This window comes from Aotus nancymaae, unplaced genomic scaffold (genome assembly GCF_030222135.1).
Source record: "Aotus nancymaae isolate 86718 unplaced genomic scaffold, 86718_ANA_hifiasm-v0.15.2.pri h1tg000115l, whole genome shotgun sequence".
Classification (NCBI taxonomy): domain Eukaryota; kingdom Metazoa; phylum Chordata; class Mammalia; order Primates; family Aotidae; genus Aotus; species Aotus nancymaae.
Genome location: NW_026988530.1, coordinates 8848631 through 8874085, shown reverse-complemented (window position 1 = coordinate 8874085; position 25455 = coordinate 8848631). Strand labels below are relative to the sequence as shown.

Sequence of the window (25455 nt, the reverse complement as noted above, 5' to 3'; positions counted from 1 at the left end):
TAGATCCAGGTATGGAGTCTTCGTTCCCTTTGATTCAGTCACCCTGGGTTCCCCAGCGATGGTCCGGCCCTGTGGAAAGACCTGCTAAGGTACCTGGGCTGCAGTGTCTTTGTTACCATGGCTACTGCCCTCTGTTCACGAGTGTGACATTACTACCTTTTCACTTGTGCTGGAGGAAGGGGCTGTAGGAACAGAAACCACTGTGGGCCAGGGGTTGTATTCCCTCATCTTTCCACTGTCAGTAGTAAAGGTTCTAGTCATAGCCACTTTTTTTTTTTTAACTGAGACAGAGTCTCACTTTGTCACTCAGGCTGGAGTGCTGTCCTGCGATCTCTGTTCACTGCAACCTCTGCCTCCTGGGTCTAAGACATTCTTCTGCCTCAGCCTCCTGAGTAGTTGGAATTACAGGTGTGCGCCACCATGCCTGGCTAATTTTTGTATTTTTAGTAGAGATGGGGTTTCGCCATGTTGGCCTGGCTGGTCTCGAACTCTGGATCTCAGGTGATCCGCCCGCCTCAGCCTCCCAAAGGGCTGGGATTATGGGCCTAGTCATAGCCACTTAATAGCAGGGCTTTGGGCAAATTTCAGTAAAGGGACATTTGAACTCTAACGTCTCCCAAGGTGCCTTCTAATTTATCTCTGCGACAGTCCCACGGTTCCTCATGGTGGGTAAAAGTTCGACTCTCCGAGGTTAAACACGATTCATAATATATCATATTTTGACTTAAAGGAAGAAGTTTTATAATGCTGTACAACCTTGACTGGCTAACCCAAAGCAACGTAAGTGACAGCATTACAGCAAACCCCACATCCCGGCCACTCAGATGGCTGGCAGCCCTAACCAAGCTGTGAACCAGAGGCAGGCAACTGCCAGAAAGCTCCATCACTTAGCTCCTAAGGAGATAGATGGCATTAGCCCCTATTCCTTTTTCAGAGCGATTAAGATAAAACGAGGGAAAGAGATTTAAAATGTAGGTTTTCCTGTAGCAGAAACTCTTCTGGGGATTGTCCATTGGTTAAAGGATTGTGGAACAGGAGGGCAGTGTGAGGACAAGGAACGAAAAAGCGACTGCTTCAGAACAACTGTCTTTTTACTCCCCAACCCCAGCCCCTCGACTTCACACAGCACATGCCTAGGAAAGCAGATTCACTCCTGCTCAATTCCACCAGGCTTGGGTTTTCAGACAATTACTTCTCACATCTAAAAGAAGAAATGCACTGATTCCCGAAGACCTAGTCCTCTCCCGGGCTACTCTTTCCTGGAGTGAGTGATTCATACATTTTGGTCGGAGATGCATTTATTAAAAACCCAGCAGTCTCCCGTTGCCCCACTCCCTTCCTTGCAATTGCATCCTCCCTCCCTCCCTGCCTCAGCCTAGAAACTGCAGCTAGGTCTCCAGGAACACAGAGGGACCCCAGCCAGTGGTTGAGACCTGCACTGAGGTTTCCTTTCCAAAGTGTGGTCTTTAAATCCACAATGAATTATATTGACATTTAATGATAAACACTGGCCACATTGTTTATTCTAGCCATCTCCATGAAAGAAAACAAAACTCCCCTAAAAATGGAATGTATATTTAGGAAAATCTATTTTACATTTGTGTCTATAATGTATCGAATGTATTAGATTATACAATTCCAAGAAGCCTTTTAAAAGACTTCTGTTTGTCCTTTGTCTTCTGTGTCAATGAGTGAAAAAAATGAATTAATTACTTCTCGGAATCCTTAAGAATATATATCCTCTCTCCTGCCTTAGAAAAACAAGACAAGGTCAGATCTTTAAATGATCTGTATGAGAACAACTAACATCAGGGGTGCCGGCTCCAAAGCTCCTGTTGATCTTTTACTATGACGTTTTACAACTGTAAAGCCTACCTCTTCCTCTCTCCTTCTCATCCTCTTCTTCTTTCAGCAGCTTGCCAATGGAATTATACCACTTGAACTGTGGGTCAGGGATGCCATGCACACTACAATTAATCAAGGCACTGTTCCCTTCCTTGACTATGATATGGTCAGTTCTGGCAATGATTACAGGCACAGAGCCCAGGACCACGTTAGTGCCATTTAAAGTGCTGTTAGTCACACTCTTCGCAGTGGCTAGAGTGGATACGAGGATTAAGAAGGGCACAGAAGGTAGAAAGCACACAGTCAGATGGCTCTTCAATTGATACATCTTCTTTGCTTGCTCTGTAAGGCAATAGAGAGATGGTTTGCCAACCGAATCTTCTATCAGACAACACACTGTTCACAGCAGGTCATGGGACAAACCTGTCCTGGATCCATAGAGCTGGTACTTGATCAAGAACCTGTTTTTAAAAAAAACAAAAATATATATACATAAACATTAGCATTCATCCATTAAAAACACTATTTACAGAATGTTAGCAATGCAGCTAAAATACAAACACCTATAAACTATTATTTGAAACAGAGTCTTGCTCTGTCACCCAGGGTGGAGTGCAGTGGGGTGATCTTGCCTCACTGCAACTTCTACCTCCTAGGTTTAAGTGATTCTCCTGCCTCAGCCTCCAAAGCAGCTGGGATTACAGGCACCCACCAACATGTCTGGCTAATTTTTGTATTTTTAGTAGAGATGGGGTTTCACCATGTTGGCCAGGCTAGTCTTGAACTCCTGACCTCACGCAATCCGCCTGCCTCAGCTTCCCAAAGTGCTGGGATTACAGGCGTGAGCCACTGTGCCCAGCAAAACGTACATACTTTTTAAGCAAAACACAACCATAAGATGTTACGGATGTGAATTATATTTTTCATAGAAATCATAATTTTGTTTTCTTGCTATCAAAACATATAGCTCTTATAGGAACAAATATGTTAAATGTATATATTACTTCATAGAGCTCAAAAACGAATTCAGGCTTCTTTCATTTCCCATGACAAGCTCTCTTTACTCCACAGTACCTGTCTTCATTGCAGAGGAGCTAATTGTCCACCTGGGTGTTCCTTAACCTCTTCTCTTCCAGTAAACGTGACTTCCATCTACGTCAGTGGTCACAGTGTGGGCTCTGCTGGCATTTGGAAGGACTCCGTCACAATCACTCTGCCATTCTCCTAGCTCCCCATTACAGCTTCCAGAATGCTCCTTACTCCCTCATTCAATTGCCCATGCTCCTCTGAGCTCCACCTCATCTAGTGCTCTCTGCTCTGCGTGACTGTTACCTATGGCCTCCAGATCACTCACGCACGACCTGGTTTCAATCTCATCTGCCTACCACAGGCTGGGGAACATCACCAGTGTGTAGGGGCTGACATGATGGCTGGTTGCACTTCAATGCTGAAAGATTTAACCTTCACCTTGTCCTCTATCCTCCATTTCATTCTCATCCTGCAGCCTTCTTCAAAGGCAGAAGTTATTATTTCAATTCTGTCTACAATAACACTGAAGGGTTACCTGGTGATGATAAATTAGCTTCAGATCGTATATTTTTTTTTCAGTAGGAAAGAAAAGAGTTTTGTTTTGCCATAGATTTCCATACACCCCCTAGGAAGCCAACACATTATGCCACCAGCCGAAAGAAACCCGGTGGTGAAGGGAGATAGCACACAGACTGCAAAGGCATGATAGACACCCTGCCATGACTTTGCAAATGTCTTTCTTTACTTGGCTAAACTTGTGGTTTCCTTTGTGGTTGTAAAGCTGACCTATTCAATACAGAAGAGCTGTGAAGAGCATGGCCTCAGGTTAGAGAGAGACAAAGCCAGGATTCTGGATGTAACCACTTTCACTGGCTGTGTGTCTCGTACAAGACAGTTACAAAGATTCACCATCAAATGTCTATCACATTTATGTCCTGCTTGCCTTGATAAACAAGAATTATTGGCATCCTTTATTGAAACTATGCTTCTCAAATCCGGTTTTAAGTTATGTCTTCTAAAAGCCAGACCTTGAGTTTTATTTAAAACATTATTATAGGCCGGGCGTGGTGACTCACGTCTGTAATCCCAGCACTTTGGGAGGCCGAGGCGGGTGGATCACGAGGTCAAGAGATCGAGACCATCCTGGCCAACACAGTGAAACCCCGTCTCTACTAAAATACAAAAATTAGCCGGGCGTGGTGGCACTTGCCTGTAATCCCAGCTACTCGAGAAGCTGAGGCAGGAGAAACACTTGAACCCAGGAGGCAGAGGTTGCAGTGAACCAAGACTGCGCCATTGTACTCCAGCCTGGTGAAAAAGCAAGACTCTTGTCTCAAAAAAAAAAAAAAAAAAAAAAACAAAACCAAAACAAAACGTTATTATAAATTACAATTATAAATGACTTTCAGCACCGGGTCCTTTGGCAGGGGCTCAAGTCTGAGAAAGCATGAGCTGCCTCCTTAGGTGTATTCTGTGGTGAGCATGTGGAGGACAGGAGCTGGGTCACTCATCACTGACTGCCTGCTGCCAGGACCATAACAGATGCCTGGCTAAATACCACAGGGGAGGAGCAGAGACGAGGCAGGCTGGGAGATGGGTTCTAATAAATATGGGTGGTAAATACAACTTTCTTCTCCAGTTAGAGAGAATGCAACAAATGGAAAATCAAACTGAATTTTAAATCGCATATCTCAAGACCTATTTTCAAACAGAGGCTCTCCACATTTGGCTTTCTGCTTTCTTTTTTTTTTTTTTCTTGAGACAGAGTCTTGCTCTGTCACCCAGGCTGTAGTGCAGTGGCACGATCTTGGCTCACGGCATCCTCTGCCGCCCAGGTTCAAGTGATTCCCCTGCCTCAGCCTCCTGAGTAGCTGGGACTACAAGCACGCGCCATCGTGCCCGGCTAATTGTTTTGTATTTTTCGTAGAGACAGGGTTTCACCACGTTGGCCAGTATGGTCTAGATTTCCTGACCTTGTGATCTGCCTGCCTCGTCCTCCCAAAGTGTTGGGATTACAGGCGTGAGCCACCACGTCTGGCCAGCTTACTACTTTCAAATGCATTGTGCTAGCAAGAGTAAAGAGAAGGGGATACTGCTGTGCTATTATATTTTAATAATGTCAGTAGGTGCTTTGGGCAGAAACACAGCAACTGTTCTGAAATGGAATGTAGTTCCCTTAGAGACCTTATGAGACACAGAAGCAGAGACTTCCATTTTATGCAAGAATTTCAGTTAGCAAACAGGTTTCCTTCTCTTCCTCATTTTCACTCCCATCCTCCCCCATCCGGAAAAGTTACTAAGGTACAGAAGACATAATGCTTCGTTTATAGGTTGTTTATATCAAAGTGTTAAGATTCTGTGAAAATGTATTCAAAGCATTGAATTCACCCTACTGAATTAATAGTTTTAGTAAGAATTCACTCTCAATTTACTCTTTTGCTTCAGATTTTTAAAAAGGTATTTATTATGCGCTGGACACTCTGCCAGGATTTAGGGGATGGGAAGTGCCAGAAAGCTCAATAAACCACAGACCATGTCCAGTCACAGTCTAGTTGGGGAAAGACGTACAGATAACTTCAACACGTTTTCCAGGTGCTGTGGGCTTGGAGGTGGGTAGGAAGGAGGGGCACTGGACAGCTTCGGTGCCACCTAGAGACGATGTTTGTTGACTGTCCGTCCAGCATGCAGCCCCGGTTCAACCTCGCCTTTCTTCCAGTCCCACGGCTTACACAGGTTCTAGTCCTTCGCCCCACCCCATGGCACCTGCAATTCCTACCAAGCTTGCACTCCTCCCTGGTGCATAATCGTGACTCCTACCAAGCTTGCACTCCTGGTGCATAATCGCGACTCCTACCAAGCTTGCACTCCTCCCTGGTGCATAATTGTGACTCCTACCAAGCTTGCACTCCTCCCTGGTGCATAATCGTGACTCCTACCAAGCTTGCACTCCTCCCTGGTGCATAATCGTGACTCCTACCAAGCTTGCACTCCTCCCTGGTGCATAATCGTGACTCCTACCAAGCTTGCACTCCTCCCTGGTGCATAATCGTGACTCCTACCAAGCTTGCATTCCTCCCTGGTGCATAATCGTGACTCCTACCAAGCTTGCACTCCTCCCTGGTGCATAATCGTGACTCCTACCAAGCTTGCACTCCTCCCTGGTGCATAATCGTGACTCCTACCAAGCTTGCATTCCTCCCTGGTGCATAATCGTGACTCCTACCAAGCTTGCACTCCTCCCTGGTGCATAATCGTGACTCCTACCAAGCTTGCATTCCTCCCTGGTGCATAATCGTGACTCCTACCAAGCTTGCATTCCTCCCTGGTGCATAATCGTGACTCCTACCAAGCTTGCACTCCTCCCTGGTGCATAATCGTGCACTATTCTGTTTTGTGTTGAGGAAATTCCTTCTCAATTACTAGGAGAGCTCCTGGACAGCAATAACTTGCACGCATCATTTAGTAGGATTTCCTTATTGCAGGGCACCCATAATCATGTTTACACACTTGCTGTATGAAGCCATGCTTATGTGGAATCCAAGTATTTAAGAACAAATGACAATGTGTTGCCTGAAGAACATAAGATATCATGTGACTTTGGATGCTGGCAAAATATTCTGCAAATGTACTTTTTCAACTTGTTGGATTAGGATCTTACAGACAGCACCAAGAAAAGTTTAGTTGAGCTGGGCGCGGTGGCTCACACCTGTAATCCCAGCACTTTGGGAGGCTGAGGCTGGCAGATCATGAGGTCAGGAGTTCGAGACCAGCCTGGCCAATATGATGAAACCCCATCTCTGCTAAAAATACAAAAATTAGCCATGCGTGGGGCTGCATGCCTGTGGTCCCAGCTACTTGGGAGGCTGAGGCAGGAGAATCGCTTGAACGTGGGAGGTGGAGGTTGCAGTGAGCTGAGATTGTGCCACTGCAGTCCTGCCTGGGAGACAAGAGTGAGATGCTGTTTCAAAAAAAAAAAAAAAAAAAAAAACCAGTTTAGTTGATAACAATCTAACACTGTGGAAGACATTTGAGCCAGCAACGAGTAAACTGTAAGTACTATAATCCAGCAGCTTAAAGTGCAGTCCTTCAAAATACAGGAACAAAGACAAGAGCTTTCAAAACCAGGGTTTAACAAAAGCTACAATGGACTGGTTGTTAAACCTCATAATCTTTGGGAAAACTCTGAGAGACTACTTTATTTTCTATAAATAGAACAAAAGAGGAATATTTAGCAAACATCAAATGTTTCTTATTTTGACCCTTTCTCTACCTCCCAGTCATTGTATTTTATCTAAAAATGTTTAATAAAATGCTTTGTTGAGTCCCATTTCTTCTTTCTCCACCCATAATCAACAAGACTGTTGCCCATGTATTTCTGGAATTGGAATAGTACAAAGGGGTACAAGTACAAATAGCACAATAGTACAAAGGGGTGTTTTGTACTAAGTGAATATTACTGTTTTTGCTTGACAGTGTGGGTATTGCCCCATCTACTCTGATGAATAATTTGTAGAGTGATACAACTGGATTTTGCTGCAACACCTACTGAGAGTTACCCCTATTTGCATTTGCATGGGAACGAGGCCACGGGCACATAAACTGCCTTCTGCATGAAAACACATTCTTCATAGCGTTATACTCATGAAGCATTTTTCATATGAATTGGAAAGTGGCACTAAAATACTCATTCAGACATAAATGCTAACTTTTCAAAACTGGTAATCAACTCAAGCCATGTACTTCCACCACTTCCTTTCCCATATATCATAATGAATTCAAAACATCCATGTCTTTTTAAGATAAAAATTAAAAATATTTTTTTGCATTTTTTTTTAAATAATAAGAACAAAATTCTCATTGGCCCATTCTATCCCACCTAACATCTTTCAGGATCAGCAAAGAGTCTCTTGAACAACATGGGTTTGAACCGCTCAGTCCACTTACATGCAGGTTTTTTCCAACAGAAGTTACGCTGAGTGTACCTGCCTCTCCTGCCTCCCCTCCCACCTCTTCCCCCTCTTCCACATCCACCACCCACAAGACAGCAAGACCAGCTGCTCCTCCTCCCTGGTCTACTCAACTCAAAGATGGTGAGGCTGAAGGCATTTATGATGATCCACTTCCCTTGATGAATAGCGAATGTATTTTCTTCTTTTTAAGAGTTGCTTAATAACATTGTCTTTTCTCTAGCTTACTTTATTGTAGGAATATGGCATATAATAAACATAGAGTACAAACTATGTGTTAATGAGCTGTTTATGTCATCAGAAAGGCTTCTGGTCAACAACTGGCTATCAGTAGTTATGTTCTGGGGAGTCAAAAATTATACACAGATTTCCAACTGCATGGGGGGGTGCCCCTAAGCATGTTGTTCAAACATCAACTATACTGAATTGTAGGTAATTAAGGTGATCTCTGAATGTAAACTATTCAGAGATACGGTTTGGCTGTGTTTCCACCCAAATCTCACCTGTAATTGTAATGACCCCCATGTGTCAAGGGCAGGGCCAGGTGGAGATAACGGAATCATGGGGGTGGCTTCCCCCACACTGGTCCTGTGGTAGTCAGTAAGTCGCATGAGATCTGATGGTTTTATAAAGGGGAGTTCCCCCGTACAAGCTCTTTTCTTGCCTGCCACCACGTAAGACATGCCTTTGCTTCTCCTTTGCCTTCCGCCATGATTGTGAGGCCTCCCCAGCCATGTGGAACTATGAGTCAATTACGCCTCTTTGCTTTATAAATTACTCAGTCTCAGGTATGTCTTTATTAGCAGCATGAGAACAAACAGATACATATGGGAATCTAAAGTCAAGGGCCAAGAAATCTGTGGAACAAGAATGTTCCTTTAGCAATTACTGCAGTCCAGAGTCAAATATCCAAAGTCTTATTACAGAGATTCCTACTGCCCTTTCTTGCCCTTTCTTGTCCGTGTTCTGCAGCCTGTTTCTGTACAGAGATTCCTGATGCTTTAATCACACAAAGGTAATACCTAATTCAGATAGCAAATGTGATCATCATAGGAAAATAAGAAAGGGCATTGCTTTTAGAAGCACCTAGAGGGGATCAGTTCGATACAAATCGATACGCATGACCTGAGAAATGACCTTGTGCCGGATGCACTGCCAGGGGTGAGGCGCACAGAGGTGAAACTAAGGGCTTTCCCCTCTCATCTCAAAATCCAGCAGGGGAACAGAGGAACATATGTCGACAGTTGTAAGACAGTGTGACAGCTGCCCATCACAGAGCATCAAAGATCCACTGGGGCATCAGAGAAGAGACTGAAGTATGAATAGTATGGATGGGCCAGGAAGAACTTTCTGGAAGAAGTGATCCTTTAATTTTAAAGAAGTCCCCAAGTGGACTAGGGGAGAGAAGCTGACCCAAAAGAGGACTGAATATTCAAAGCCACAGTGATGACAAAAAAGCTGGGTCAATGTCTGTAATTGGGCATTGATGCCCAGGTGTGTGTATAAGAACGGAGCAGGGGCAGCAGGCTGGAAAGGCAGGCTGGCCCAGATAACGACTGGATAGTATGCAATGCCAAGGGCGATTCTGAAAGGGAGAAGTGACAGGGCTAGCTCTATGTTTACAAAGACCAGCTTGATCCTCGTAGGGCTGCGATGTAGAGCTGGTTAGGAGAATAGCATTATACAACATCCAGGAAGGAAATGATCAGGGGCCTGAACCAACAGCAGTGGGGAAGGAAAGAAGTGGGCAGATTAAAAGAGGCACAGGAATTAGAATGCACAGAATGACTATTTTATAGCAGGTTCAAGTAGTGCTAGAGCTCCTGACAGTGGCACCTATGATTATACAGACAACAATTAGGAAGGGAGTGTCTCATTTGCTAAAAACCAATGCCTGGCACTGTCGGTGGAATCCACAGATGAAGAAATTCAACAAACCACTCCCTTGGGCGGCACTCTCCATTCTGCTGCCACTCTTGGATGAAGGCCTGTCTGCGAGCAGCGGCCTGGCAGAGGACATGGTGGCTCCTGCCTAGTTCCTCACGGCTCCTCCTAGCTTTACCATCTCCTCTCTCCGAACCCCTGACTGATGGAGGGTGTTGTGATGGCAAGCAGCAGTCATGACATTTAAATATATAAACTCGCAAATTAAGAGCTATATAGCAGCATGCCGTGAGAAGAATTAGAACCTGTCTTATTAAAGTAGCTGGCCCTTGGGAGGAAAATAAGACTCGGGAGAGACCTCATGGCATTCTTGGTACGACATGCACTTATTAATTGTGTAGTGTTAGGATAATTTCCAGCTACTTCATGGGTAGAACTAAATATACACCCAGACTTGCTGGATTGCTGTGAACAGCCAGCAGATGAGCTAAGCCCACAGAACCACTGAGAGGGGCGACAGCATTATTACTCCAATTACACCAACGTTCAGCCTCTACAGATTTCATTTTATGCTTTGTTATTTTTTTTTTGATACATAGAAGGCACATACTTTTTCAAAAATGGATCCATGTTAAATCACTGTTTTTCAAACCTAAAAACAAACTAGAGGCACAGAGATGCCATCCATCTTCATAAAACTTTATTTTTAATGGAGCAGAATATTAAGAAACCATTCTTGAATCTCCACACTTTTTCACATGGTGTGCGTTTCTGATTGAAAGTAAATACAAAATAAAGCTCTCAGAAATATAATGTTTAAATTGCCCAGGGTCATCAAATGATTATTTTAAAATATCACTCTAATATGCAGGTGAGATACTGCTGACATCCTACTAAACATAAGTGCTGGTTAAGCCTGGTCATCAGAAGGGAGATATTCAAGGGACATTTACTACAGTCTTTTAAAGAGAAAAAGAGAATCACAAACCCTTACAAAGGGAAAAAATTACATTAAAGGTTGTTCTCTATAGATATATAATTATTAAGCAAGTTAAAAACAGGTTTACACATCTGAGAACTAACTAGAACATTAGACTTGGAAAAATTTGGGTATCTTTTCATAAAGGTTTTCCCTTTTTCTAAAAAATGGAGGCCTAGAGAAGGTATGGTATTGCATATGGTCATGCAATTAATTTAGTGGCTTAGAACAAGAATAAAAAGACCATGACTGCTAATAATAATTCCAGATCAGGCCTGGGATTGTTTTCTTGATTCCATAAAGGCAATTTTTAAATCATTCCAGCACTTGAAACATGCCATGAAGGCTATTCTAACAACAGGTTTGTCATTAATGTTTTAGCACAAATTTAATGTCAAATTCTTATTCATTATTCATGTATTAGGACAGCATCTCACCGTCATCATGGCTCACCATAGCCTCAAATTCCTGAGTTCAAGTGATCCTCCTGTCTCAGCCTCCTAAGTAATTGGGATTACAGGCATGACCTACTGTGCCTGGCCAAATTTTCATTCTAAAGAAATAGGCTACAATAGTTTTGAACCCAATTAAGCCCTTAATTGATCAGAGAGACATTTCCCCAGAAATCTGATGATCCAAAGTATTAGCCCAACCTGGAAACTAAATACAAATGGGACAGATGCACTGGTGCGTGGGGCCTTTAGGTTGCTCGGTCAATCCCTAAAACGGATGACAGAGCACGTCAAAGGGTTACAATGCTGTCTCCAATTTTTCTTTGATCTTTAACATTATCCTGATGAGATTCCATATTCAACCTAAGCTGGTACAGAAGCATCTCTTGCTGCTGTCTGTCTTATCATTAGTAGATTTCCCCAACGTTTCCCCCCTTTAAAAAATTAAATCTTTTCAACACATTCTTCCTACTCATCTGGAGTATGCATATAGAGATTCAAATTCACATTCTTGCCCCATGAATTTATGTCACCTGCTAATCTGTAGACAGCACTACTTCTGCCAACTTTCAATTGCTTTTATTTGATCTCAAGCCCATTTTCCAAGAAGTTCTTGATGTATTTAGCGTGAAGCTCCTATATTCAGAGTGAAGCCAGGCAGGAGCTGAGGGATGTCTGGAAGCCTGGACACATCAGTGAGTCAGAACTCTTCTTTGGCTAGAAAAATGGCGAGGATGTCATGTATCAAGGAGGTGCTTTATGGGGGTGCCAGTCCCTGGCTGCCTGCCGGTAAGTCCAGGCTGCCTGTGCTCTGCCTGGGAGGAGGAAGCAAACCCTGTCCTCTCTGCAGCCCAGAGCACACTGTTCATAAATCAGAGAGCAATCTTCTTCATATGCTTTCCTAAATATGACTCAGGACCTGAAATAATTGTGATTTTACATTTTCTTGCTAATTCTGGATCCTTTGTAAACCCTTAACGGCCTTGATAACGAAAGTGCCTTTCTCAATTCCTACCTCTCCTTCCTATTTGATTGTGCACACACGGCTTCTCAACTGGCCAAATGTAACTCCCTTTTCTGGAACTGGGAGGGCAATGTCACATACAATCTTACAAAGGGTGGTTAATTATTTTGTGGTGGGACAGCTCATGATAGAGCTACTTCACTCATGATGAGCCTGAAGGATAGTATTAATAGCACCCAACCAAGACACAATAACTTCTCATGGAAACACATCCAGTGTTCTGAGCGACAGCCGGTGTGAAGAATTCACTGCAGGTCTCCCTGCAGCTGTGGAGCTGAGATTATTACACAGTAAATGGATAGGATCAGGTGCCTAGGATAAGAGATGGGTTGGGCTCTGAGGTTAAGAGCAAGAACAGAAATTCTGGGGTGATGTATGTGAAGAGCAGATCAGTTTGAATTTTAGGATTAAGACCCACAAGCTGGGAGTGAGGATACTCACTCCTTTCCTCCATTTTTTATTTACTAGTAGATGACCCCTGGGAGCTGGCTGATCTCTCTGGGCTGCAGACCCATCTCTTAGGTCCTTTCCAAATCTATCATTAAATGATGATAATCGGGAGCAAGACTGGGGCTGGCAAAGGGAAGAAACGGTGAAGGGTAAAGAGACAAGGGGAAGAACAAGGGAGCTCTTGGTGCATTGCTAAAAATTCTGCTGCAGTAAATACAGCTGGGACAAAGCACCGTGATGGCAAAGCCATTTGTGACTTGGCAGATGGCCACAGACACAGCTTGTGCACCATGTAGCTGTGAGAACTTGTTCTCCATAGGCAAGACAACTTGATGTGTGTCCCTTACGTTCTGGACAATAAAATGAGGGAGTAAATGGATTCAAGCTTTCATTAGGATGCCCCATTCATACCCTCTCCAGATGCCCTCATCTCACTGCAGATGTGAATCAGCCCAGACTCCTCTAGGACTTCCTATATGGAAGATGGGCCAGTTGTAGGTTTGGGGACAGTTGTAGGTTTCTCCCTCCAACTTCACCCCCAGAGCAGCCTGGAGTGAAGACTGAGCCTCACTACTTTTACCTCGTCACCCTAGATGTTATCAACTAAGGGCAGCCTCACTACTTTTACCTCGTCACCTTAGATGTTATCAACTAAGGGCAGGTGATGAACCTAGCACCTGTGGCCATGCCACGGACCCAACCTTTCCTCTTCAGACCAAGGACTGCTGGTTGTGTCAATCTGAGCTGCTCCACTGGGGGTGTGACCAAGGTCCGTATCTTTGGGCCTTGAAACCTTCATTTCACTTGATAATTCACTTCAGCGAGGACTTGTGTCTATTCTTGCAATTTGGAAATGTAATTTTTATCATTAACAAAATTCTCCCATTAAAAAAATGGCTGGCATTCAAATATTTGTTGATTGTGCTTAGCACCATGCATGCATTACTTTCATTATTGTTTAACGATTAGTAACAATCTGTGCATGGGGAATGTCTCAAAATATAACGAAAATAAAACACTAAAATTCTTAAATTATTACCATGTACATGTTTCCAGCAGTTCCTCACTCAGGGTAGAACTGGAGGCAGCCTGGCTATGGTCTGACGGTAGGCCCCCGCAGACTCACAGTCTCCATGTCTAACCTTTCTACACTCGCTCACTCCCCACCAGCCTCCCTGGGCTCTGTGAATCCTGGAATGGGTAAACCCTGGAATCCCTGAACTTACTATTTCCACCATTTGAAATGAGTTCTGGGATTCCTGGAACATTTCCTTTGGAGCCCTCAGGCCTCTCATCAGTGAGCCCTTCCCGGTCACCTATGTGAAACAGTGCCCACCCCATCATGCTTTATCTACCTTGATCGTGCCTTTGTCTTCACAGCACTAACTACTATGTATTTGCACACTATGTCTGTCCCCATTAGGATGGGAGCTCCTACAGGGCTGGGCTCCTGTCATTGCCCCTGTTTATTGACACATCACAATGTTCAGAAACACTTTGCTCACAGCAAACACTTGAATATCTGTTGAGTGAATTTATTCTACTTCTATGCCCTTAAGTTAGACCTGTTACTAACTTACTGATTGCCTGTGGTACAAATTCTATTCATTTCTTAGACGGTTTCGGAAAATGTCTATTCTTTAACCACAGAACTAAGTATAAACCAAGATTTCTTTAGGTCGGTCTTCAGAAACGCAACCTTTGCTTACAGTGGAACTTGAGAGGCTGGTGATAAAGATGGGCGTGAGAACAGGGGCTCAGGGTAACACAGAAGAGGAAGTGGAGAGGCCCGAAATGTATGCTCTTGTTATTGCTGAAGTGAAAAGCAATCGCCTACTTAATTTCTATCTCAAAATGTTGAACCGTTCCTCATTCCTGCATCTGTGGTTGTTTGATTAAGGCCATTCAAATTCACAGCATAGGAACTGGATCACCAGGGTTTCCTCTTTCATCAGGATAAAATTTCATCTGTTGGAAAAGATGCACTCCACAGCTGGAGAGGGTAGTCAAATAGCATTTCCTCCTTCCTCTTGACCAGCCCATTATCACAGAGTGGAGTTGCATTGTGAACGCTTCCCTGAATCTCCCACACAGAGTGTCATTCCAGGCTCTTTCAGTAAGAACTCGATCTCGGCGAAAAACGGATCAGAAGAGATCCCTGTAATTCAAACCCTACTGGATTTAATCCTTATTAACAATGCTATGGTAACTTCCCTTATAATTCACCTAGCATTTATGGCTTACAAAACACCCCCACAGATGTTATCTCATCTGAGCCTCAGCACCACTCTAAGGCAGGGACAGGCCTGGGATTCTGCCCACACGACAGCGTAAGAATCTGGGGCCAAGCCATCAAGGCTGCAGCAAAGGCCCCGTGCAGAGCCCACATCTTCTCTCAGTCCAGGGCTCCTATAACATGCACATGGTGAGTACATGCCAAAGCTTCAGCAACCCTCAAAACAGTGTAGGTAAGTATTTTCAAATCTTGTTCATAAAACCAATCCCTTTTTTCAGAATTTGCTTCCGTCTTAATAATAATCTTTCTGACTTTAGTGCTTAATATCAGTCTTCCACCTAAGTGTTTTTCAGTGTGACAACACAGCAAATTACTGCAATTAAACAAAACCACCAGAAGAAAGTTGAATATAGGGATTCAGTGGCTTCCACTTTGCTTTTCTCTCAGCTTGGATGGAGAAAGGCCCTACTAGGCTGAGTAGACTTTCCAGGTGACCTCAAGGATCTCTCCGCTGGTCAGTCAGCTTTATCTAAGTGATAAACACAATTAGGAGTCAGTCATATCAATTAAATGAACTCCGAGTGCTTATGAGGCCAATATTATCTATTTAGTAACAATTACTATGGGGATTAAAATCAATTTAAGACCAGCTCTTTGCCCCAAAGGTGTTAGAATCTTAGTGACACCTGCATACAAAGCAATACGGAATTATGCGATAAACTAGGGAAATTCAGAGGAGGCCAAGCTGGGAAGGTAACAGAATGTTCCTTGGGGTTGGCCAAGACCTGAAGGAGGAATGAAAGAGACAGGCAGTTCTCCCAGCAGGAGTAATGGTTTAGTCTAGACAAGTGATGGTAGAAAGAAACACAGCATGCCAGTAATAAAAACCGATGTGGCATTGTTTTGCACAAGCATCACACAGTGGATGTGCTGTGCAAGCCTTTCTTGAGAGCTCTGGGACAGCAGGGAACTCCTCCAGAAATTCTACTCCATGAGAAGGCCTCTGGGGCTTCTTAGGAGAAATGATAAAGAGGACTTTGGGACAGACCATCCACTACTTAGGCACAAGAACACACACCCCAGGGAAAGAGGGCGAGGCCGCCCTAACGTGGAAGCAGGGATGAGATGCCTTACAAAGGCAGGAAGAAATTAAAACTCCACTGCAGGTCCTGGGCAAGATGCACAGGGAGAGATGCTCAGCCCCCATGAAGGCAAAGGATCGGTGATAATTCATCTCCAGATGTTTTCTGGAGATGAATTTCAAGTTCGTCAAAAGTGTTTTGAAATGGAGAGAAACAGGCTACCTTTGAGAAGTTCTAATCAGAGCTGGACTCAAAGACCAAGTAATCTAGGATTTTCCAAACTTTGAAGAAAAAACAAAACAAAACAAAAACAGACAAACAACACCTTCCCACCAGCATAGGGCTGCCAGTAGAAATGGCAGGGAGATGGGAGACAGAAGCGCAGGCCTGGCCAGGAGCAGCCCAGTGAAGCCCAGCGCTAGCTTTAGCAGGTAAGCAAGATGAATTTCATAATTTAACTTAATAACAGCAGCTGAGAAGCAAGACAGCTCACTGACTGCTAAGAGTTTACGCTACCCACAGCCATCCTGGGCTGTAAACACCTAACAGGAAGTGTTGGGAGCCAAACACTCACTCCATCTTCACTCAAATACCTTCCCCTGCTAAGGGCCAGGGATAATGGGTTTTGAGTCTTTAAGCACAGGTGTGTAATCTACCTACTTCCTTGCAGGGCAGTCAGGCCTTTGGGGAGGAAAGGAGTTGGCTCTTCTCCTCGGGGTGGTCATTACTGCCACAAATATAGAGCACTTACTAATTTCAAGAAGGAACAGAAAAGTACAGATGCAACCTGGTGCAATGGGTCATGCCTGTAATCGCAGTGCTTTGGAAGATGGAGGCTGGAGATCACTTGAGGCCAGGAGTTTGAGACCAACCTGGGCAACGTAGCAAGACTTTTATCTCTACAAAAAAATTCATTAACTGGGCATGGTGGCATGCGCCTGCAATCCCAGCTACTCCGGAGGTTGAGGTAGCAGGATCACTTGAGTCTAGGAGTTTGAGGCTACAGTGAGCCATGATTATGCCACTGTAATCCAGCCTGGGCAACAGAGCGAGACCTCATCTACACACACACACATATGAAGGGTAGAGACTTGAGAACAGAGGCATCGTTTCTTGTTAAGGAGAGGTACTGCTTTAGTAAACCGACAAGAATGATTTGAGTTACTCTCAGACTGCACCTGAACTGGGTGGACCCCAGAAGTGGACAATTCTGGAGCACTTTATTCTAACCCATTTATTTCCTCAAGGAGCAAACCCTTCCCTTATTTCTTCCTTACACCATCAGCAAACTCAAATCTTCAGTGGAAGGAAGGGGGTGGGATTATATTTCAGTATCTGCTTAAGCAAGCTTTTCTCTTTCCTGTTGACTACAAAGAGTCAATTTCAGCACAGCCTCTAAGTGAGTTACCGTCTCAATCCAGAATTAGGAAAGTCCCACGCACTACAATTTTCTTTCATTCTCTTTAGCATAAGTCCCCAATGCTTCAGTCCAAAAGCCGAGGGGCCATCAGGGAATTAATTTCTTCTTTCTTTTATGTCTCTCTTACAAATTCTGTGCCCTGCCATGCTAAGGTTCTGACTTCTGCCCTCATACATGGTGCTGTGTGTGGGCTTTGCGGCTCCTCCCCTGCCTGAAGTTAGTTTCTCTGGTGCTGCAAAGACTTGCCCTCAGTAGGAAAACCCCTGAGGGATGCTCCGACCTGACTATTTCTCAAGACAGGTGGGCCTTCCACATTGCTGCTGCACCCGAAACAGGGAATCTGATTCACTACAAAAGCGTTGTTTATAATGCCCCCTTTCCTTCCCTGCCCTGCAACACCAATCAATCACTGAGTTCTAATGATTCTCAATCCTCAATATGGGGCTGCCACAACCTGGGCTTCTCCTGGGTTATGTGCTCATCATCTCTACCTGACTCCTTCTTTGCTGACCTGCCTCTAGTCCTGCCTGCCTCCAATCCATATACCATGTCATTACTAAAGTTGGCTGACTGAAAGATCGAAAACATATTCCCTGTCTTCGTGGTGTCAACAGTGTGAAACTCAAGTCCTTCGTAGGACCCAGGTGATTCTTCACAGTCTGACTCCCATCCACCTCCCTGACTGTGTCTCTGGAGCCTCCCCTCCCCCTCTCCCTGTCCCCACCCACCCCAACTCCAGCACATTCTCTTTCCTGAATTCCCAGGAGTTCCCCACAGCACCTCTGTGCCTCCAGCCACGTTCCCTTCCTACCATGCACATGTGGCAAACCCCTACTTAGTTCTGAAGTCTTGGTTCAAAGCCCTCCAGGGTGCCCCAGGTAGCCCCACACACTCCTTTTCTCACCGCCCTTTACTCATAACTTCCTATTTTCATTATGATTATCTTTTTGCACATCTGACCCTTCATTAGATTAAGATCTCAGGCTGTCACTAGTTGTCGAATGAATCCGGGAGCGGATGGAATACGAACTTCAGAAAAGCTGGACACTCTGCATGGGTGACTGATGCAGTCGTGAGGAAAAACAAGTCACCCAGAAAGAACATAGAGGGCCACAAGACAAGAGGACCCAGGTTAGAACCCAGGGGAGGCAGAGGACAGACCCTCGGAGAAAAAGCAATAAAAAAAAAATCTTGAGCCAGGCGCAGTGGCTCACGCCTGTAATCCCAGCACTTTGGGAGGCTGAGGCAGGCAGATCACGAGGTCAGGAGTTTGAGACAGCCTGGCCAACGTAGTGAAACCCCATCTCTACTAAAAATACAAAAAATTAGCTGGGCGTGGTGGCGCGTGCCTGTAATCCCAGCTCCTCAGGAGGCTGAAGCATGAGAATTGCTTGAACCCAGGAGGTGGAGGTTGCAGTGAGTCAAGATCGTACCACTGCACACCAGTCTGGGTGACAGAGCAAGACTCTGTCTCAAAAAAAAAGAATCTTGGGAATAGTATTCCAAAGGCCACAGCAGATGGGTCCTCTGCGAGGCTGCAGAGCCTGACACAGATAATCCAATTAATCACATGAGAGTTGTTTAAAATGCCCCCTTTACTTCCCTGCACACAGATAGAGTACAAGTCCACTGCTGAGTCCTGGTAGTTCTCACTCTAAATATCTGGCTACCATATCCTGGTTTTTCCCCTGTTAAGAGTCAAGAGAGAGGGAATGGTTTACACTGACCTAGTATTCTACAATAGAAAACAATTATTTTTGCATCATTCTATGAGAACATTTGGGTAAAAATCTTCTGAAATTATACAAATGGACACTAGCTATACAATATAAAGTTCTGTTTTTATTAGGATACATTTAGTCAAGTCTTGCTGTTATTTCCAGCATGACACTGCTAACCCACAGCTTCTTTCACTACATTGTCTGAAAAAATTTTTTTCTTAGTAATTTTCTCTTTTCTTTTCGTTTGAGATGGGGTTTCACTCTGTTGCCCGGGCTAGAGTGCAATGGCATGATTTCAGCTCACTGCAACCTCCGTCTCCTGGGTTCAAGCGATTTCTCTACTTCAGCCTCCCAAGTAGCTGGGATTACAGGCATGCACTACTATGCTGGGCTAATTTTTGTATTTGCAGTAGAGATGGCTGGTCTTGAACTCCTGACCTCAGATGATTCTTCCGCCTCAGCCTCCCAAAGTGCTGCAATGACAGGAGTGAGCCACTGCACCCAGCCGTAGTAATTTTTTCTTAAATATAGTTCAGTTTCAATTCAAAGCCACTCTTATAACACTAAGGTAGAAGAATACTTCAGTTTAGGTTTTCCAGACACAGAGACATCAATTTAACCAGGAGACAATACGCTTTTGCGAGGTAGATATTGAGGACTTGCACATAAAAGAGACTAAATGAATATGTTTGAAACTAATTACTAGAGGTCTAATAGTCAAACCCGGAAGTTAGTTCATCTAGTATTAAAGCTGTCAACTCCCGCACCCCCGACGACAAATATGGAGCCCATTGCAAACACTGCTGATTGATTGTGACAGTTTCCCAGGCGAACCAGTACAAGCCCACGACATTGCAAGCAGCTATTACCAACTGGTCAGAGATGGCCCGTGTGAAATCTCATCATTCTCAAGTTAATTATGTTAAATTTTAGCTTTCTCAGCTCCCTGCTGACGTGTGCATGGTACGGACACAGCAGAACAGCTGACTGCTGTTAGAGGACAATGGGCAGAAGCAAAGTGAAATGTGCCTCACCTCTGCTGCTTTATGATGTCCCACTTATTGTAAATAAAAGTTTTAATCTATTCATTTCATACACGCATACGAATGCTGCCATTTCAGATGAATTCAGAGACCTGAATTACAACAGGCTGGTTCCAGACCTCTATCAGCCACTGACCACCTCTGGTTGGACATTCTTTATCAAGCCGCCCTGTGAAGCCTGGAGTTTAGTTACCCATTGTGTTTTTAGCAAGTAAATCTGGCATCTGTCTGTTCGTTTCATGTTCTGGTTTCCCATATATTATTATCTATAATAGGAGAGAATCCAAACTCCTTCACATGACACTGAGCTCATCACAGTAAAAGGATGACTTCGTTCCCCTCCTCCTGCCCTTGCCTATTACTCTATTGCACCAAACCTTTCGGTGGATATGGCTGTATTTGCTTTCCACAGCTCCTGTAACAGATTTCCACAGACTGAGGGACTTAACACAAATTTATCTTGCAGTTCTGGGTCATGGAAGTTCAAACAGGTCTTAAAGAGCCACCATTCAGGTGGGCCCAATGTAATCACAAGGGTTCTTTCATGTGAAAGAGGGAAGCAGAAGTCAGCGTCAGAGTGATGCCTCTCAAGAAAGACTGGACTGGCTGTTCCGAGCTTTGAATGGGGGATGGGGGCTACAAAACAAGGAATGTGGGTGGCCTCTAGAAGTTTGCAAAGGCAAAGAAACAGGTTCTTCCCGAGAGCCTCCAGAAGGGACAGGGCCCTGCAGAGTTCCTGTCTTTTGTCCAGAAAGACCCATGTTGAACTCCCATGCCATAGAAGTGCATTGGGCCCACCTAGAAACTCCTGAATAATCTCCCCATGTCAAGACACTTAACTGAATCACATCTGCGAAGTTCCAAAGCCGACATCTCTGGTGGCGGGCAGTATTCTGCCTACCCTAATGGTGTTTCTTCTGCCTGGAGTGTCTACTTCTCTGCTTAGAAGACTTTTCTAAATCTTCAGGCATTCCTTAATGGAAATGTCACTCCAAGCATGAGGTCCTCTCCTCCTCCGGTCTATGGGGTTCATTCCCCCATTTCCTCGGCCCCGTGTGTGTACCTCTCTGGAGCACTCGTCCTGTACTGTATTTTATTTGTCCTCAAGCATATCTCTCTGACTCATCTGTGTTATTTTGTCTTATTCATTTTTGTGGCCTCAGGAGCCTAACTACACAAGTTTGTGGAAAGAAATGAATGTGATTATTTTAATAAGTAAAGACCTCAGATGGCAGCAAAGGCCAGACCAATACATTCACAGGACTTCTGTTTGGAGCCTAACTTATAAACTACTTCTGACAGCTCTTACATGGTTACACCATGACATAATCAACCAAATCCTTTGTAACCATCTTTTAACCATTCCAGGGAGGTATTATACCAAACTTAAAATTAACCATTTGCATGTTAAGGCCATTTGTAACCATAACGTGATATGCCATAGATTGAAAACACTGGCAAAGTTTTAAGTGTCCGCCCTGCGTTGGCTAGAAAAGACAAGTCACACCCCAAGTGCTGGGTTAGATGCCAACTTAGGGGAGTGATAGCATCTGCATGATTTCGAAATTCCAAAAACTAAGTTAGCACTTGTTTAACAAATCTGACTAGGCTGTGTTGAGGTTAAAAGCAACTTGGCTGCAATATTTATTTGTATTCCAGTATCTAAAAGTTCTTGCATTAAAAAGTAGAATAAAAAGTCTGAATGAAGCAAAATTTAAAATACCTTGAGTATTTAAATTGCAAGCCAAATAGGAGTTGGATAAATTAAGGTCACAGGGATGGGGGTAGATCTATTTTTAAAGGAAGTCATTTGCTGTAAATGTCTAATGTCACTAACATCATACAGTATAGAAATCTAAGCACATAGAAATAACCCTAAAAATCACGTGCCTAGCAAGTGAGCTGAAAGAACCCAACAATTAACTACAAAAGACAAGAAATGATCATCTTTTTTGTAACATGCCTACAAGGTTAACTTTTTTTTCCCATGAGCAGTAATACAGCCCCTTTTTCAACCTAATTTCTATTGTTTTTCGAGTTTTAGGTTAGGGTAAGGTGGACCTTTTGAAGCCAAGGGCAGTGTGTCAATAAGCCTTTGATTAAATTTCAATGACCTTCTTAACACTGAGAAAATACTTAGGATCTGTACTCAGGATTTCTGGATCAAGAAGGGGGCCTATTGATCTGTATTAAACCTCACAGTCACAACAAGTAAACTGAGGTCTAGCTGCTTCCTCCGGGTCAGGAAGAGCCCAAGGCTGAGGGGAGACGCTAGCTACTTCCACTGGGGAATGCTGCCTGAAGATATGAGACGTATTGTAAAGGACAAGGTGTACATCCAGGCAGTACTTCATGGAAGATTTTGAACCTGATGCATTTTTATAGAAAAGGGAAGCACAATTATTCAATATTTGGGTTGGGGTTTTCAAACTTCTTTTTCCATAACTGTATTTAGAAATAAATTTAGGAGCAGTGAACATCACCAACCAGATTATTGGCTAAAATGGAGGACTGCAGGTTCTAAATGCATGCAAATGGTAATCATGTTGTTGCTACTGCTGTTGTCTGCACATTTCAAGTCTTTCCTAGTATTAAACCTCGGTTATGCAGCAGCACAGGACAGAGCCAACTCTATACTGGGGGAAATCACCCCAGAGAGTATCCAGAATTAGAGCTGGAGCCATCTCAGGCTTGCAAGCATCAACCTTAAAGACTACCCACAACCCAATGAAAAGTCAATGCATTTCTGAAATCTATTAAGGTCTATTAAGAATGTAAACAAGAAGCTTTGTAATAAGCCTAATGAATAAAACAACTGAATCCATTAAGTGGTACTTAGAGAAATAGGCGTGAGAATGTAGCTTTAGTTAGCAGAACTAGTTCCCACTAGCACAGGATTGTTTACCTTGCCCCTATTAGATACAATAATCCTAATAGTATTCATGGTACTAAATGTTTTGGGAAGAAACAGCTGTAGAAACCACAGTGCGACACACGAATTGCATTTACTGTATAAATAAAACGTCAGAAGAACTACACTGTTATAACTTATGGTCTCATGAAAAGACATTTTTTTTCCATCTTGTATTTCATCCTGAAGGATTTTACTATGTTCAGCATAGTAGCAACTGAAAAAAAATGTGTTTCATCTAGAAACAAAAGTGAGAAAACTACAAAAAACACTGAGCTTCTGCAATGCTCGGTTTCCAAGTTTTTAACATTAAATCCAAGATAACGCAAAATAAAGATTGCCACAGTAACCAAACTTGTCTGTTAAGTATCCTTAAAAATAAAGACAGTTCGACCGTATCTTAACTGTTTTGTACAACGTGAGCAGGTAATAGACCTACAAACCTTTCTTTGCTAGCTTGCTTTATAAATCTTGCAAAATAAGTTTTTTTTTTTCAGGGGTGGAGGAGAAGACAGATTAATGATCAGGCTTAAAATAAATCGGTTCTGCAACCACTCTGTGTTTTAATCCGATGAAGCACGTTTCCCCCTTCCACGCCATGAAGCAATTCGATGTCAACTTGTTATGGAGTCAAATGCGACAAACTCCCAGCTCCAGGCGCGAGGCGGCGGCTCGCGGCACCCACTGCCGCCCGCACTCCTGCGGCATCAGGACGCAGTGCCCTCCCGACGTGGAACCCGCATTCACGTTCTCCGGAGCCCCGGCCAGCGCACCCTCCTCCCTGTCCGGGGAAACTGAGGCCCGGCCAAGCGAGGGATCCAGAGCCTGGCGAAGGCCCCCGCGGCTGCTCGGCGCCCCCTGTCTCCAGGACACCCGGGAGGCTCGCCGGCAGTCGGCTGGGGATTCCGCGCTCCTCGCCCTCGGAAGGTGACGGTTAGACCCCGGGCTGCGGCTGTCCACAAACGGCCGGCCCCCGCACCGCCCGGATCTCGAAGCATCCCGCGGCCCCCTGGCGCCCGCCGCCGGGACCCCGCGGCGCCTCGCAGCGCAGCCTCTGCCGGCCCTCACACGCCGAAGTTCCGCGGCCCCGGCGTCGATCCAGTGCTTCCCCTCCATCCCGCTCCGCCCCGGCCCGCCCGGCGCCCCCCTCACCTGACACCGCCGCGCCGCTCAGGTGGCCGCCGGGCACCCCTCGCCATGGCCGGCCCGACAGCGGCCTCTGCGCCGCGCTCTGCGCCGGACCCCGGGAGCGCCCACTGCGGGCGAGCCGCCTCCGCCCGCGTCTCACAGCGTTGCGGGCTGCGCCGCCGGCAGCAGGGAGCGCGGAGCTTCCCACCTCCAGGCGCCGGGGCCGGCCGGGCCGAGCATGCCCAGTGCGGCTCTCCGGGCGGCGTGGAGGCGCGGTGTCGCCGCCGGGTTTTCGCGGCAGCCGCGGCGGGCGGGGCGAGCCAGGCTGAGCGGCGGGCCGCTCCTCCCGAGGAGCCAGCGCAGGAACCCGCGGAGGCTGTCGGTGTCCGGAGTCCCGCGTTCCGTGCGCTCAGCCTCTGGGCCGGGCCTCGGCGGGCCCCTGAGCCCCGCACCCGCACCCGCACGCCCAGGCCCTCCGCGGCCGCGCGGGGCCTCACGCCGCTCTCTGTCACGCCGGGGCAGCGTGGCTGATCCTCGTCGGGGGCGGGGCGCTCCCCGGGCTTCCACTGCAACTTTTGTGGGCGTCGCATCCCACTCGAGTTCAAGGACACCCAGGAAAAGGCTCCCTAGGGTCCCATCCCGGGGCGCTAAGTGGAAAGCAATCAACCCACCCGGTCTCCTTGCAGTCACGCGCAGTCAGGAGCAAACCACTTTGCAAGCAAAAGAAGCTTCTCAGGCTCGCCCGGGCGACTGCCATGTCAGCCTTAAATGTCTCTTAAGGCAAAGCCCACAGATGGAAGAGTCTGGAAGGAAACCCAGCAGGACGTTCCCTGGTGGCTTCTTGAGTGGTGCGGTTCCAGGAATTGTTTTTCATTTTCTTTAAAAATATTTGTACTTTCTACATTTTTTCTAATGAAGCATAAGTGGATTTTTTAATGAAAAAGTAGATTACTCTAGAATTATTTTTAAGTACCTACAGTAGTTTCGCTGCACGATCCTGCAATGTAAGTGGCTTCTGCCCCTCCTTACCCACCGTGGGAGAAGAGAGCTCAATTTTAGGGGCGGGGCCAGGCTCCTCCCACACAGCTTTCAGTCCCGCCCCCTTGGCCACGCCCCACTCCGTCCCTTTTACTCCCGTCCCTCCCTCTTCCCGGTGGGTTGCTGCGAAAACCCGGAAAGGTGGACTTTGCCACGGACGCTCCCCGCGGCTCCTGCAGCTCCTGCAGCCAGACTGGGCATGTTCCGCCGCCGGGTCAGGGATGGCCGTGCCAAGAGAGGAGCTTG

At 45.4% G+C, this 25455-nt stretch overlaps 1 protein-coding gene across 5 annotated transcripts in view; it reads right to left on the bottom strand.

Annotated features, from left to right (window-relative positions):
* MFAP3L (microfibril associated protein 3 like) overlaps positions 1 to 25185 on the bottom strand; it is a 43134-nt gene extending 17949 nt beyond the window's left edge. The window contains exons 1-3 of one of the 5 annotated variants that reach the window (XM_012457237.2): positions 2920 to 3314; positions 2269 to 2306; positions 1876 to 2187 (exon numbers count right to left, since the gene is read on the bottom strand). In XM_012457237.2, coding sequence (XP_012312660.2) covers positions 1876 to 2173 — 298 coding nt within the window. In that variant the 5' untranslated portion in view covers positions 2174 to 2187; positions 2269 to 2306; positions 2920 to 3314. Of the gene's footprint in view, positions 1 to 1875; positions 2307 to 2919; positions 3315 to 24195; positions 24356 to 25148 lie in introns of those variants that run through there. The other 4 variants (XM_021674010.2, XM_064371060.1, XM_064371061.1 and 1 more) reach the window with 4 other exon arrangements.
* Between the last annotated feature and the right edge of the window lie 270 nt (positions 25186 to 25455).